The sequence below is a fragment of the Equus caballus genome, chromosome 20, assembly GCF_041296265.1.
Source record: "Equus caballus isolate H_3958 breed thoroughbred chromosome 20, TB-T2T, whole genome shotgun sequence".
Classification (NCBI taxonomy): domain Eukaryota; kingdom Metazoa; phylum Chordata; class Mammalia; order Perissodactyla; family Equidae; genus Equus; species Equus caballus.
Window position 1 is genome coordinate 45,515,379 of NC_091703.1, and position 12,399 is coordinate 45,527,777.

Consider the following 12,399-nt stretch of genomic DNA (forward strand, 5'->3'; position numbering starts at 1 on the left):
CGGTCCCGGTGGCGTCGCTCCATCGTGACGTAAAAAGAGGCAGGCAGAGAACCCGAGACCGAGTTGGATACACACCTCCTTTTCTCCCTGCGTGTAGTCAGGACCAATCCTCGGGCGGCTCCTAGGTCGCGTGACTGGGAAACAGGCCCCGCCCCTAGGAGCCGTCAAAACAATTGCCTCAAGCGGTAGCCATGATGGATTTAAAGGGGCAGCACCGGCCAGGGCGGCAGCGGGATCGACAGACTGCGGGTGAGTCTTTGAAGGTACCTCTGGGACTGAGGGTTGAGGTCCCGCTACCTCCTTCCCGCACTCCCGGACAGAGGGACAAACCCCCTTCGACCGATCTCAAACAACTCCAGACCTATTCAAAAACTCCGCCCCCTGCGATTCTTCCCGCCCCTCGGCGTCCAGACAGACAGACAGACGGCCTGCCCCGCCCCCTGCGCTACTCTGTGGCCTCGGGATTGTCGGGCCCCTGCGTCCTTGCCCGCGACCCAGACCTCGGCAGTCCACCTGCACCTCCCCCGTCGCCCCCGCCCATCGCACTCCATCCCCACCCTAGGCCCCAGGGCAGGTCCACTGCCTGGGACACTTCTCAACCGCATTCCTGGGCCCAGGAGACTAACTCCCAGCGCCTCGTCTCCCTGTGACCCCGCAGCCGCTCAGCAGACCGGCCGTTCTTCCCTGCATCATCAGGCGTCTGGGAAGCACCCTAAGGTGACTCCTCTCAGAGCCTGTTAGTAGGTGATCATGACACAGACAAAGCCCTGGAAGTGCCTGGGCTAGGACTGACCAGGTCTCCCTCCACACCCTTTCCGAAACACGCCCCTTGCCGCAGGTCTCGGATCACGTCTCACTCCTTTCTTGCGAGAGAATAGCTCCCCAGGCCTGGGATGTGAGGTTGACTTGGGGAAGGAGGAGGGACGTTGGTCGTCTTTGAAGACCTGTAAGCAGGGCAAGGGAGGGTGTTTGTCCTGGGTGGGGCTCTGTGTCAGGTCCTCTGTGTGTCTGTGAAGTGGTAAGAGAAGGGGTGGGAACGCTGGACTTCTGGACTTTGGGCAGGGCAGATCCTTTTGAGTCCCTGGCTGCCGAATAGAGTTTCTTCCGGGCTCCGGCCTGCGCGCCACAGCCAAGGACTCTGCTGTGTATACCGGTAAGAGGACTTAAAAGATGAGAAACAAGGCTCTTTTGAGGAAGTAGGAAGACAGCCTGACACCTGGGGGGTGGGAAGTGTGGGTTGAAGGCTACAGGGGAAGAGTCAGGGCTGACCAGGTTTGGAGATGCTGGGCTTAGCTCCGTGAGTGACGCAGCCTGAAGACCTTGAGCCTTCTGGGGCCCTCTCATCTGGGCCCTGCAATGAAGGCTCTTATTTTCGTCTTTTCCCTCTCTTCCCTGATTTAACTTTGAAACCTATTCCTTCCCTTTTTTCGAAACCTCTGCATTATTTTCTGTATATCTCCTGTCTGCTTTAACCCCCTTTCCTTTGCAACTCTCCCCAGACACCCTCTGTGTTCCCTATAGTGCTGTCTCTCATCTCCTGATTCCTTTTCCTAACCCAAGCTCTTTCTCCAACTCCTTTTCTGTTCTGTTCCTGAGTTCTAAAACCCTCTGCTAGTTCTCAGCACCTTTGTTCCTTCTATAGTCTTTCGTCATTCAAGTCAATTCTTCTCCCTCTCTCTCTCCCACACCTTAGCTTTGTGTTTAGTGTTGCTGACTCCCTCCTCCCTGGTCAGTCTCTCCAGTTAAACCAAAGGGTCACCCGTACTCTCTCTCGTCCCTTCACTTGGATCCCCACCACCCTCTAGCCAAGGGGCTCAGCCTGTCTTTCTTATCTTTACCCTGTTGAGCTCTGGCTGTTCTCTCTAGTCCAGGGAAGGTCCCTCGGCCAGGATGTCGGGCCTGGTATTGGGGCAGCGGGATGAGCCTGCAGGGCACCGGCTCAGCCAGGAGGAGATCCTGGGAAGCACGCGGCTGGTGAGCCAAGGCCTAGAGGCCCTACACAGTGAACACCAGGCTGTGCTGCAAAGTCTGTCCCATACCATCGAGTGTCTGCAGCAGGGAGGCCATGAAGAAGGGCTGGTGCACGAGAAGGCCCGGCAGCTGCGCCGTTCCATGGAAAACATCGAGCTGGGGCTGAGTGAGGCCCAGGTGAGAGGGAGGAGGTGGTACCACATGGCCCATGGAGCAGCAGTTGTCTGATTGGAGGTTTGGGATCACTTAGGATCTCCTTGTGCTAGATGCTTGCATTTATTCATTCAGTAAATATGGATTAGGCCCCTTCTATGTGCCCCGCATTGCTCTTCTGGGCACTGGAGACACGTCACTGAACACAACAGACAAAAAATCTTTGCCATCTTGGAATCTAGCTGGGGGAGGCAGACAATACACAAATAAATAAGTAAATGATTCAGCATGCCAGAATGATAATTGCTAAGGATAAAAATAAAGCAGGAAATAGATTAGGGAGCATGGAGAGAGGATACAATTTTAGATAGAGTGGTCAGAAAAATCCTCACTGAAAAGGTGACATTTGAGCAAACATTTGAAGGTGAGAGAATGAGTTGTACAATAAATGGGGGAAGAGCATCCTCAGCAGAGCAGACAGCAAGTGCAAAGGCCCTGAACTGGAGCCTTCCCAGTGAGTTCAGTGAGGGGCCAGGGTAGCTGCAGTAGAGTAAATGAGGGGAAGCAAGATGGAGTTTGAGTGGTCATGGGGTTGGGCGAGTGGGGGACAGATCATGTGGAAGTTGTAGGCCGTCATAAGGGCTTTGCTTTTACTTTGAGTTAGATGGAAACTCTTGGAATGTTTTGAGCAGAGGAGTGATGTGGTCTAATTTAACATTGAAAATATGGGTTGAGAATGTACTCTAAGGAAACAAGGGCAGAAACAGGGAGGCCAGGGAGGAGGCTCCTGTAGTAATTCACTGTGAGTGGGAACTGACAGTGGCTTGGCCTAAGGTGGTGGCTATGGAGGTGGTGAGAAATTGGATTCAGGGTATATTTTGAAGGTAGAGCCACTGCTACCCAACCCTGCCTCCTGGCCCCTGCCAGTCTTCCTGCCTCCTGGTAGGCTCCCCTCCCGCCTATCCCTGAACACTCCTACCCAGATGCTCACAGGATGTGCTTACCTAGGTGATGCTGGCGTTGGCCAGCCACCTGAGCACAGTGGAGTCGGAGAAACAGAAGCTGAGGGCTCAGGTACGGCGGCTGTGCCAGGAGAACCAGTGGCTCCGGGACGAGCTGGCGGGCACCCAGCAGCGGCTACAGCGCAGCGAACAGGCTGTGGCTCAGCTGGAGGAGGAAAAGAAGCACCTGGAGTTCTTGGGGCAACTGCGGCAGTACGATGAGGATGGGCACACGGCAGTAAGTGTGCGCAGACGAGGCTGGCTGGTGGGTGGACAGCTGGGAGTCACCACAAACATGGGGACAATTGCTCCATCATGTGCAGGGGCCAGCAATGCTACACACCCTGCCCCCACCTGGCAGAATAGAGGTCCTGACACCAACTCCAGATGACAGCAAGGGGAAAACAACATTCACTCATTCAATCAACATTTAATTAAGTGACTACTATATATGCCAGGCCTTGTGCACTTGGCTGGGGATGCAGCAGTGAACGAGGCAGAGAGAGTCCTGCGCTCACAATGATAGGTATGTAGGGGGGAAACATATAAGCGCCTGGACAATTCCAATCCAGAATCCTAAGCACTACCATTAGGGAAAGCATTAGCCCAGCTGAGCAAGATCCTCTTAAAATTTGCTCTCAAAATGTGTGAAATTTAACCCTCACTCAAAAGACATTTATATATCTCTCTGCCTGAGGCAGTGCAAGAAGATGTATGTAGGGGAGATGTAAAGAACTATAAAAGAGATGGGGCTGGCCTGGTGGTGCATGGGTTAAGTTTGCACGTTCCGCTTTGGTGGCCCGGGGTTCGCGGGTTCGGATCCTGGGTGCGGACATGGCAATGCTTGGCAAGCAATGCTGTGGCAGGCATTCCACATATAAAGTAGAGGAAGATGGGCACGGATGTTAGCTCAGGGCCAGTCTTCCTCAGCAAAAAGAAGAGAATTGGCAGCAGATGTTAGCTCAGGGCTAATCTTCCTAAAAAAAACCCCAAAAACAAAGAACTACAAAAGAGAGTTCTTGCCGTCTCAAGATTATAATGTGGCTGTAGGAACAAGGCTTACACATGAGAACACGTAGGTGACAATGCAAGTGCTTAGTGTTGGATGAATGGTTCAGTCAGTGTGCGAGGAATTCCAAGAATATAGGTTCCTGGGGGCTGGAATGGTCTGAGAAAGGCTGGCGGGTGAGGTGGGTAAGACTTAGGTTGGATTTTTCATTTGAATGGGTTAGGAGCTGGGATGGCTTTTGATGGATGGTGGAGAGTGAGGCACTTTCTAGACTCCAAGTGGGTGTGTGTCGTAGATAAGACTCCAGGGCTGAAAAGCTAGTTTATCTCCAGGAAAGTGGGATGATTTGCATGGGACACATTGGTAAAGCTGGGCAGGAGGGTTGGAGGTGTTTGTACAAGGCAGCAGTGTCTGGTGGGGTAAAGCAAATTTGCCCAGTGTGGAAGAAAGGTAGACAGTGAGTGTTGGGCACTAAGTCCAGAGAGATCAGTGGCAGATGATGGGTGCAAGGCTGAGCTAGGCACTTTGGGTACATGTCAATCAGATCAGACACACTCCCTGCCCTCAGGAGAGACAGAGCAGACCTGTAATCAATGTAAACACAGAGGAATCAGCACAGGGCTATAATTACAAGAACTGAGGGGGAGAGAGGTTGAGGCTGGAGAAGGAGGATGTGTAGGAAGGAAACTCTTGATGTGAAGGAAGGGAAAGTCATGAGATTTACAAACGAGAGAGGCCTGAGCTTGGCGAGACAGACACTGGCCTTCCCAGGGCCAGGGACATGAACAAGAGTCTTCTAGGCCCCAGCTGCCAGTGATTTCATGGTTTAGAGTGGGCCTGAGGAGGCTACTGGGGATATCTTGGCCCAGACATGCTGCTGCTTCCCTTCCAGGAGGAGAAAGAGGGCGATGCCACCAAGGATTCCCTGGATGACCTCTTCCCCAATGAGGAGGAAGAAGACCCCAGCAATGGCTGTGAGTCTGCCTCTGGAGCTGGAGGGTGGAGAGGGGCAGCAGGAGGTTGGTCCCAGCCCTGGCCCCCCTGTACACAGGATGCTCACCATTCAGAAATAAGTTCTCCACTTGCTCTGGAGATGGGCAGGGCCTGGGTTAGTACTTTGATTTCCTCAGCCTCCCCCTTATTTGTCAACATTTATGAAACACTTAACATGTTCCAGGCACCATGCTAGGCACTAGGGATACTGAGATGAGAATGACGCAAGTCCCCCCAATAAGGAGTTCACAGTTGAGGTGAGAATGACCCTCAAGTGGAAAAGCGTGAGCTCCTCAAGGGAAAGAACTAGGTCTTTCTTATCTTTGTATCCCTGGCTCATATTCATTAGTAAATGTTTGTTGAATGAATGAATTATTGGGTGAACCAACTGGATTGAGATGGGCACAGGTGTAAGGGAGTAGGCAAAAGAATAGCAGTTGAGGTGGGTCTCAGGAGAGAGCCTGGTTGGGGTGGGCACAGCCATGGAGCAAGACATGGAGTGGGGTGGGGAAGGCAGACAGGAAAGGGGAGAGGAAGGGTCCCCTGAGGGAGTTCTGTTCATTTTCTGGGATCGTTTAGTGTCCCGTGGCCAGGGCGCCCAGCACAGCGGATATGAGATCCCAGCAAGGTTGCGGACACTGCACAACTTGGTAATACAGTATGCAGCCCAGGGTCGCTATGAGGTGGCCGTGCCGCTCTGCAAGCAGGCGCTGGAGGACCTGGAGCGCACATCTGGCCGTGGCCACCCTGATGTTGCGACCATGCTCAACATCCTTGCTTTGGTGTATCGGTGAGTATAGCCCTCCTCCTCACCACAAATCTGCCTCCAGATTCCCACCTTGGTCCTCTTTTGGTTCCTATTCCTCCTCTCCACAAGGTCTCTCTTCTCCCTGCTGGGCCTCCCAGGTACACCCCACTGGGGGGCTTTCTCCTGTACCAGACCTCTCAGTCTTTCCATACTTGAGCCCTTGACCCCAGAGAATACTCATCTCTCAGGTTCTTTGCTTCTCCAGTCTCCTCTCTGGGGAGGGTGTCTTTCTCTCTCTGCTTCTGTCTCTTGTGTCCTATAACTTGTGGCCTCCTCTTGGCGTGGCAGTGTTTTGCATCCAGGTATGGGTGTGTTGGTGAACCCCTCTCACTGCTCATATCAGGCTTCCTGACTCCTCATGGTGGTCCCCAATCCCTAAATGTACCTCAGTTGTCCTAAAGGGAAGGAGGACAGGAGATGGCTTGGGGGCAGACTTCAGGGTGACCCCTGTCACTTTTTTCCTTTTCCAGGGATCAGAATAAGTATAAAGAAGCTGCCCACCTGCTGAATGATGCCCTCAGCATCCGGGAGAGCACCCTGGGCCGGGACCACCCTGCTGTCAGTATTCCTTGCTCTCCTTCCCCCATGCTCTTTTGGCCCCCTTCTTTGTCCATCTGCTGCCCTCAGCCCACCCACTCGGGGTGCTCAGGAAGGAGGCATGAGGATTCCATTCTTCCAGGCACTGTCTACTGATCCAGTGGTTCTCAACTCTCTGAGACCCAATGATTCCTTCTTATAATGGATATTTTCCTGAAACTTAATTCATAGATAATGTAACCTACCCACACATATAAATTCCAAAAAAATTGAATGATACCCTATTAATATAAAAGAGAAACAAGGAAAGTAATTTATAATAAAATATCATATATAATACATTACAATAAAATAAAAATACAATATAGTAACAGTTGTAAGAAGTACAATTGTGCTCAAAGATATAATATAGTAGTCTGATATATAATGAATAACTTTAGATTTAGAAGAAATATTACCAGTAAGCCATTCTATATAAGAAGTACTAAAAAATGACAGAGCAGAAGTATTGGTAGATACGAGATTAAAATCCACTATTGGAATAAGTAATGACAGACCAGATTTATTTGTATATGATAAGAGAAAGAAAGAAAAAACCTTAAGTAGGGGTAGCACGCCAAGACAAATAATAGATTTTCAAAGTGGAAAAAATGAGAAATAAGATGTTTTTGAACATGAGCTGAAAATAATTCCCTGTGTTATGACATGTGATAGGCAGGGATGATGTATCTCAGAAAAAATAACTCCTATCTTGATATTCCACTAAGTGTCAAAGCTTACATTCAGTGTTTGAATGTCTGGCAGGACATTCAAAAGTTGGCAGAGCTGTCTCACACATGCAGAACACCTGTGGCATCCTTGCCTCCCCAAAGGTGATACTGCCCCTAATCTTTATGGCAACCAAAAGAAACACCTCCAGAAATGTGTAAAAATCCCCCTAGAGGGCGATACCACCTCCAGAGAGAACCTCATATCAGGTTCAGCAGTTCCCCCACCCCCACTCTGGCTAGGGTGGTAGAGTCCATTTCTCTTGGAGTTGTGCAGCATGGGGCCCTGCTGTGCAGTGGGAGGACCTTTGATTCTCAAGGTCCTTGAAAGCACCAGTGTCTCAGCGGACAGGCCTGTCTTCCTAGGTGGCTGCCACACTCAACAATCTGGCGGTTCTCTATGGCAAAAGGGGCAAATACAAGGAGGCGGAGCCACTGTGCCAGCGGGCACTGGAGATTCGAGAAAAGGTGCCTGTGCCCTCTCCCCATTCTTCCCTGCTGCTGTGGCCCCTCCTCCACTGTCTTCTGGTCTAACCTCCTCCCTCACTTCTTTTTTTCTCACCCCCTATCTTTGCCTTGTTCCCACCTCCATTGTTCCCTTCCACCTTCACCCGTCATGGGCACGTGCAAGCACATGCACACACACACGCACACATAATTGTAGCCATCTATTGCTCCTTTGCTCCCCTTCAGGTCCTGGGCACTGACCACCCAGATGTGGCAAAGCAGCTGAACAACCTGGCCCTGTTGTGCCAAAACCAGGGCAAGTATGAGGCCGTGGAACGCTATTACCGGCGGGCCCTGGCCATCTATGAGGGGCAGCTGGGGCCGGACAACCCTAATGTAGCCCGGACCAAGAACAACCTGGTAAGGGAGGAAGGGGAAGCATCATAGTCTGGTACACTAACCTCAGTGCCTTTGCGCTCATCTCTGGGGCAGAGGGATCTGCTCCATGCCAGCTGGATGGCAGAAATTCCATAGCCTCTTGGGAGTGGAGTGGGAACGCTTGACCCTGCAGCTAGAAAAGGAGGTGTGGGGAGGATCTCCGGGGAAAGTCATAAAGAGACCAAGAAGTGGACATCCCTGAGCTTGACTAAGACCTTGTCTCCATCTCTTGCTCCGGTGTTTTTACCTTCCTGCCCCCAGGCTTCCTGTTACCTGAAACAGGGCAAATATGCCGAGGCTGAGACACTCTACAAAGAGATCCTGACCCGTGCTCATGTGCAGGAGTTTGGGTCTGTGGATGGTGAGTGGTGAGGGCCTGGGGAGGGAACTGCAGAGAGGAAAAAAAATGCAGACCAGAGGTGGGGGGTTAGGCCACAGTGGTTCCCAGGGCGAGCCAGACCCCTTTAGTCCAGTCCTGTGGACCTCTGGGTCCTGGCTCCCCCATATTGTCCAGCTCTGTTCTTTAACCTTGCCACCCCTTCCCATGTATCACCTCCAGACGACCACAAGCCCATCTGGATGCATGCAGAGGAGCGGGAGGAGATGAGCAAAGTGAGTGCAGGGGGCCAGCCTGGGGAGCACGAGGCAACCAGGGCCTCTGTCTTACTCCTGGCACTAGCCCAGCTCCTTACTTCCCACCCGAGCACCAGCCCCAGATGCATGGTGCCTTCCCCAGCCCTGCCTGCACCCCAGCCCTGCACCAGCCTGCACCCCAGCATCTCTGTTCTTTCATCTCTGGCTTCCCCTCCCTCTCTGTCCTCCTGCAGAGCCGGCATCGTGAGGGTGGCACACCCTACGCTGAGTATGGAGGCTGGTACAAGGCCTGCAAAGTGAGCAGGTGAGCAGCCAGTGAGAAGCTGGTTTGGCCTCCGATGTTCTCCATCCAATCCCTGATCCTGGCCTCCTGGACCTTATCCCTCCTTCCCTTTGACTTTCCCTCCACCTTAGCTCTGCTCCAGCTCTCTCCTATTTCTTTTCTGAACCCATCCTCACTTCCTTCCCTGGTCTCACCCCCCATAGCCCCACAGTGAACACTACTCTGAGAAACCTAGGAGCTCTGTACAGGCGCCAGGGAAAGCTGGAGGCAGCTGAGACCCTGGAGGAATGTGCCCTGCGTTCCCGGAAACAGGTCAGAGACTAGGAGGGGAAGGAGGGCCCGGAGGGTAGGGCCCTGGGGATGGGGGACCACTGAGGCTTCTTGTGAGTCTTTGAAGAACAAGAGGAGAGGCTGAAGAGGAAGACAGAGAAAGGAAGGTGAGACACTCTTGTGGTTATGGTTGTTTTTAAGTGTGTTCTTACCCTCCATCTGCTCTTTGAGGTCAAGACTCCAAGTTTCACTTCACTAAATGGACTATTAGAAGGGAAGCCCTGCTCTTTCACAGAATCTACTGAGGAGGGGCATGGGGGGTGTAGGTGAGGGGGTTGAGGGTGAGAGGAGCCCTAAGTCAGAGTTTCTCAAATTGCTGGTCTTGACTCAGTGGGTCATGAAATCAATTCAGTGTGGGCCATGGCTAAAAACATACATGTATCTATATGTAGGAATGCATTGCAAATAGAAAGGGTGAGTATCATTCCAGGATGTATGTACTGGGACATCACAAGGAAAAATGTTTTCCTTGCTGTGGCCGATGGTGAAAAAAACTTCGAAAGCCCCATCCTGAGGAGTTCGGGAGTGGGAAGTCCCAGCTCCTTCCTTTTCCTTCCAGGGCACTGACCCTATCAGCCAGACCAAGGTGGCTGAGCTGCTTGGGGAGGGTGACAGTGGAAGAACCTCCCAGGAGGGCTCTGGGGGCAGTGTGAAATTCGAGGGAGGTGAAGATGCCTCTGTGGCTGTGGAGTGGTCAGGGGTAAGTCTGGTTATTGCCCCTTGGTCTGTCCTGCCCCGTCCTGCTGGTGGTGGTGAGAGGCTCTGAGCCTGTCCAGGCAGGACATGAGGGCATGTTGTCCCCATTCCAGTGACCCTAAACCTCTCAGGGGCATCTCTGCAAGCCAGCTATCGTCAGGGCTCTTGTTTTCACTCGCAGGGCTTTTTGGGGGAGGGGAGATGTGTGCAGAATAAATGGCAGGAGTAGACTCAGAAGCCAGTCTGTGTGGGATCCCCTTAGCTTTTGTTCCCTATCCCTCTCTGCCAGGATGGCAGTGGGACTCTGCAGAGGAGTGGCTCTCTGGGCAAGATTCGGGATGTCCTTCGTAGAAGCAGCGAACTCCTGGTGAGGAAGCTCCAAGGGACTGAGCCTCGGCCCTCCAGGTACACAGTGAGACTGAGATATGGCACAGCAGGCAAGTAAGCCCTTGCCTCCAGCTCCTCTTGGCTCCTCTTCTCTGGAGGAGAAGTTTGTTGGAGAGAAACATGGAGGAAGTCAATGGCATGGCCACAGAGAGAGAGTTTGGGAAAAATGGGTGCCCCAGGGGGAAAACAAATACCTGAGGAGATGCTGGTTACTGATGAAGATAAGAGTGTGTGTGTGTTTATGTGTTGGGGCCGTCGGATGGTAGGGAGTCAGTGATTTGATTCTCTGTGGCAGTGTGCAAGGGGCCCAGAGCTTTAGAGCCACTCATGGGGAAGAGAAGAGGCCTCAGTTCTTTCTTTTTCCATTGCAGCAGCAACATGAAGCGGGCAGCCTCCTTAAACTATCTGAACCAACCCAATTCAGCACCCCTCCAGGTAAGAGTAGTGCTGTGAGCATGTGGGTGGGTGAGAAAGGACAGCCACAGAGCCAGCCCAGCAGGAGTTAGGGAAGAGGGGAGAGTCATCTGGGATGAAGACTCTAGCCAGGGAATTGGAGTTGGGCAGACAGCAATTGGACAGCCAACTCGTTGGGGGTGGTGACCACCAGGGAACAGTTTCGGGCCAGAGATAGTGGCAAATAAATTAACCAAGAGGGGAACAGGAATTGATGTTCTCTAAACTGGTACTTTGGAATTATGACTAATTCAAGAAGGATTTGGGGAGCGGCCGACCCAGCGGTGTAGTGGTTAAGTTTGTGTGCTCTGCTTTGGCAGCCTGGAGTTCATGGGTTCAGATCCTGGGCATGGACCTACACACCGCTCATCAAGCCAGGCTGTGGCAGCATCCCATATACAAAATAGAGAAAGCTTGGCACAGATGTTAGCTCAGGGCCAATCTTCCTCACACACACACACAGAATAATTTGGGGATACTAATTGCTCTTCTTCCTGCAGCCATCATACTCCTCACCCTGGGCACTCATAGTAGATGAGAAGGGCAAAAGAAAAAAAGTATTAAATCATCTCTATTTGAGAAAACAGTAATGATATTTTAAGAGGAAATAACCAACTGTATCAACACATTCAAAGTATATGCCAGTATTCATGTGGCTCTTCCAGGTATTTCTCCACCAGAGCATTGTCTTCTAGAAAACCCTAGCAAAGGCTAAACAAAGCCCTAGAGCTTGGGGTTGAGGTTACAGGTTCCATCCTAGGTCCAGAGGTAGATTGCAGCCATGAGATGGACAGACTCCAGCGGACAGTCTTTGGGAGGCTGAGGTGCCTGGGCTGATGGCATGGTATTGTCTGTTTCAGGTCTCCCGGGGTCTCAGTGCCAGCACTATGGACCTCTCTTCAAGCAGCTGACAATCAACCCACCCCCCCAGGTCTGCTGGGTCCCCCCACAGCCCTTACAGCATTCCCTATTGCTCCTGGCTCTTCCAACCCCAAGGTGGGACAGTGAAGGGGGAGCAGTTAACCAGAAGATTTGCTGCTGCCCTTAGGGTCTTGGCTCCCTCCTCAGGAATCCCCCCCAGGAAGGACCCTCAGGATGTCCTTTCCCCACCCTGTGGTCCTCTAGAGTAGCTAGCTCTAAGGCTCCCAAGGTGGGTAAGGAGCAGGTACGCACCTCAGAGATGCAGCCTGCTGCTGGCTTTTCTGTCAGAGGGTTTGGGGCTGGCCAGCCAAGCTGCCTTGCTCTGGCCTCTCTTGTTCCCTCGGCTGCCTCACTTCAGGTCCATGTATTTCACTTTTCTTAAATAAAAGAATCAGGTAACCAGTCTGCCACTTGAGTCCTGATTGAAGAGGGTAGGAAGCACGGGTTGTGTTGGGGCCCTTCACAGAAGGGTGAGGGGCATTGATGGATAGGGCATAGGAGGAGTGTTGATTCTTGGATCTCTCCTCTCTTCCTTCCCCTGTTGTATCCTCTCCAGCAGGGCCATCAGGAAGGCATCTGGGGGATGGGGGAGGAGGCCCACAACCCAAGGA

General features: G+C 52.2%; 1 protein-coding gene across 8 annotated transcripts; it reads left to right on the plus strand.

The window, feature by feature from the left end:
- The first annotated feature begins 118 nt into the window (after window positions 1-118).
- KLC4 (kinesin light chain 4) lies at window positions 119-12,193 on the plus strand. Of its 8 annotated transcripts, XM_070244577.1 has the most exons (18): window positions 581-717; window positions 839-946; window positions 1,063-1,153; window positions 1,867-2,148; window positions 3,133-3,363; window positions 5,027-5,108; window positions 5,707-5,917; window positions 6,406-6,493; window positions 7,606-7,707; window positions 7,933-8,106; window positions 8,386-8,485; window positions 8,684-8,736; window positions 8,952-9,022; window positions 9,205-9,313; window positions 9,891-10,031; window positions 10,317-10,432; window positions 10,786-10,849; window positions 11,728-12,193. In XM_070244577.1, the coding sequence occupies exons 4-18, from the start codon at window positions 1,891-1,893 to the stop codon at window positions 11,776-11,778; spliced, it is 1,851 nt and encodes a 616-aa protein (XP_070100678.1). In that variant the 5' UTR covers window positions 581-717; window positions 839-946; window positions 1,063-1,153; window positions 1,867-1,890; the 3' UTR covers window positions 11,779-12,193. The 8 variants fall into 8 exon arrangements, with proteins under 8 accessions (XP_001501777.1, XP_005603998.1, XP_070100679.1 ...); XM_070244578.1 differs by lacking the exons at window positions 581-717; window positions 1,063-1,153 and adding an exon at window positions 199-249; XM_070244579.1 differs by lacking the exon at window positions 1,063-1,153.
- Window positions 12,194-12,399: the final 206 nt, after the last annotated feature.

Bases quoted from the DNA above. Each gene is read 5' to 3' on its own strand.
- KLC4 (XM_001501727.7), top strand. From the start codon at position 1,891: ATGTCGGGCCTGGTATTGGGGCAGCGGGATGAGCCTGCAGGGCACCGG. The intron at 8,486-8,683 runs GTGAGTGGTGAG...TATCACCTCCAG, and splicing joins GGAGTTTGGGTCTGTGGATG to ACGACCACAAGCCCATCTGG. The intron at 10,433-10,785 runs GTACACAGTGAG...TTTCCATTGCAG, and splicing joins ACTGAGCCTCGGCCCTCCAG to CAGCAACATGAAGCGGGCAG.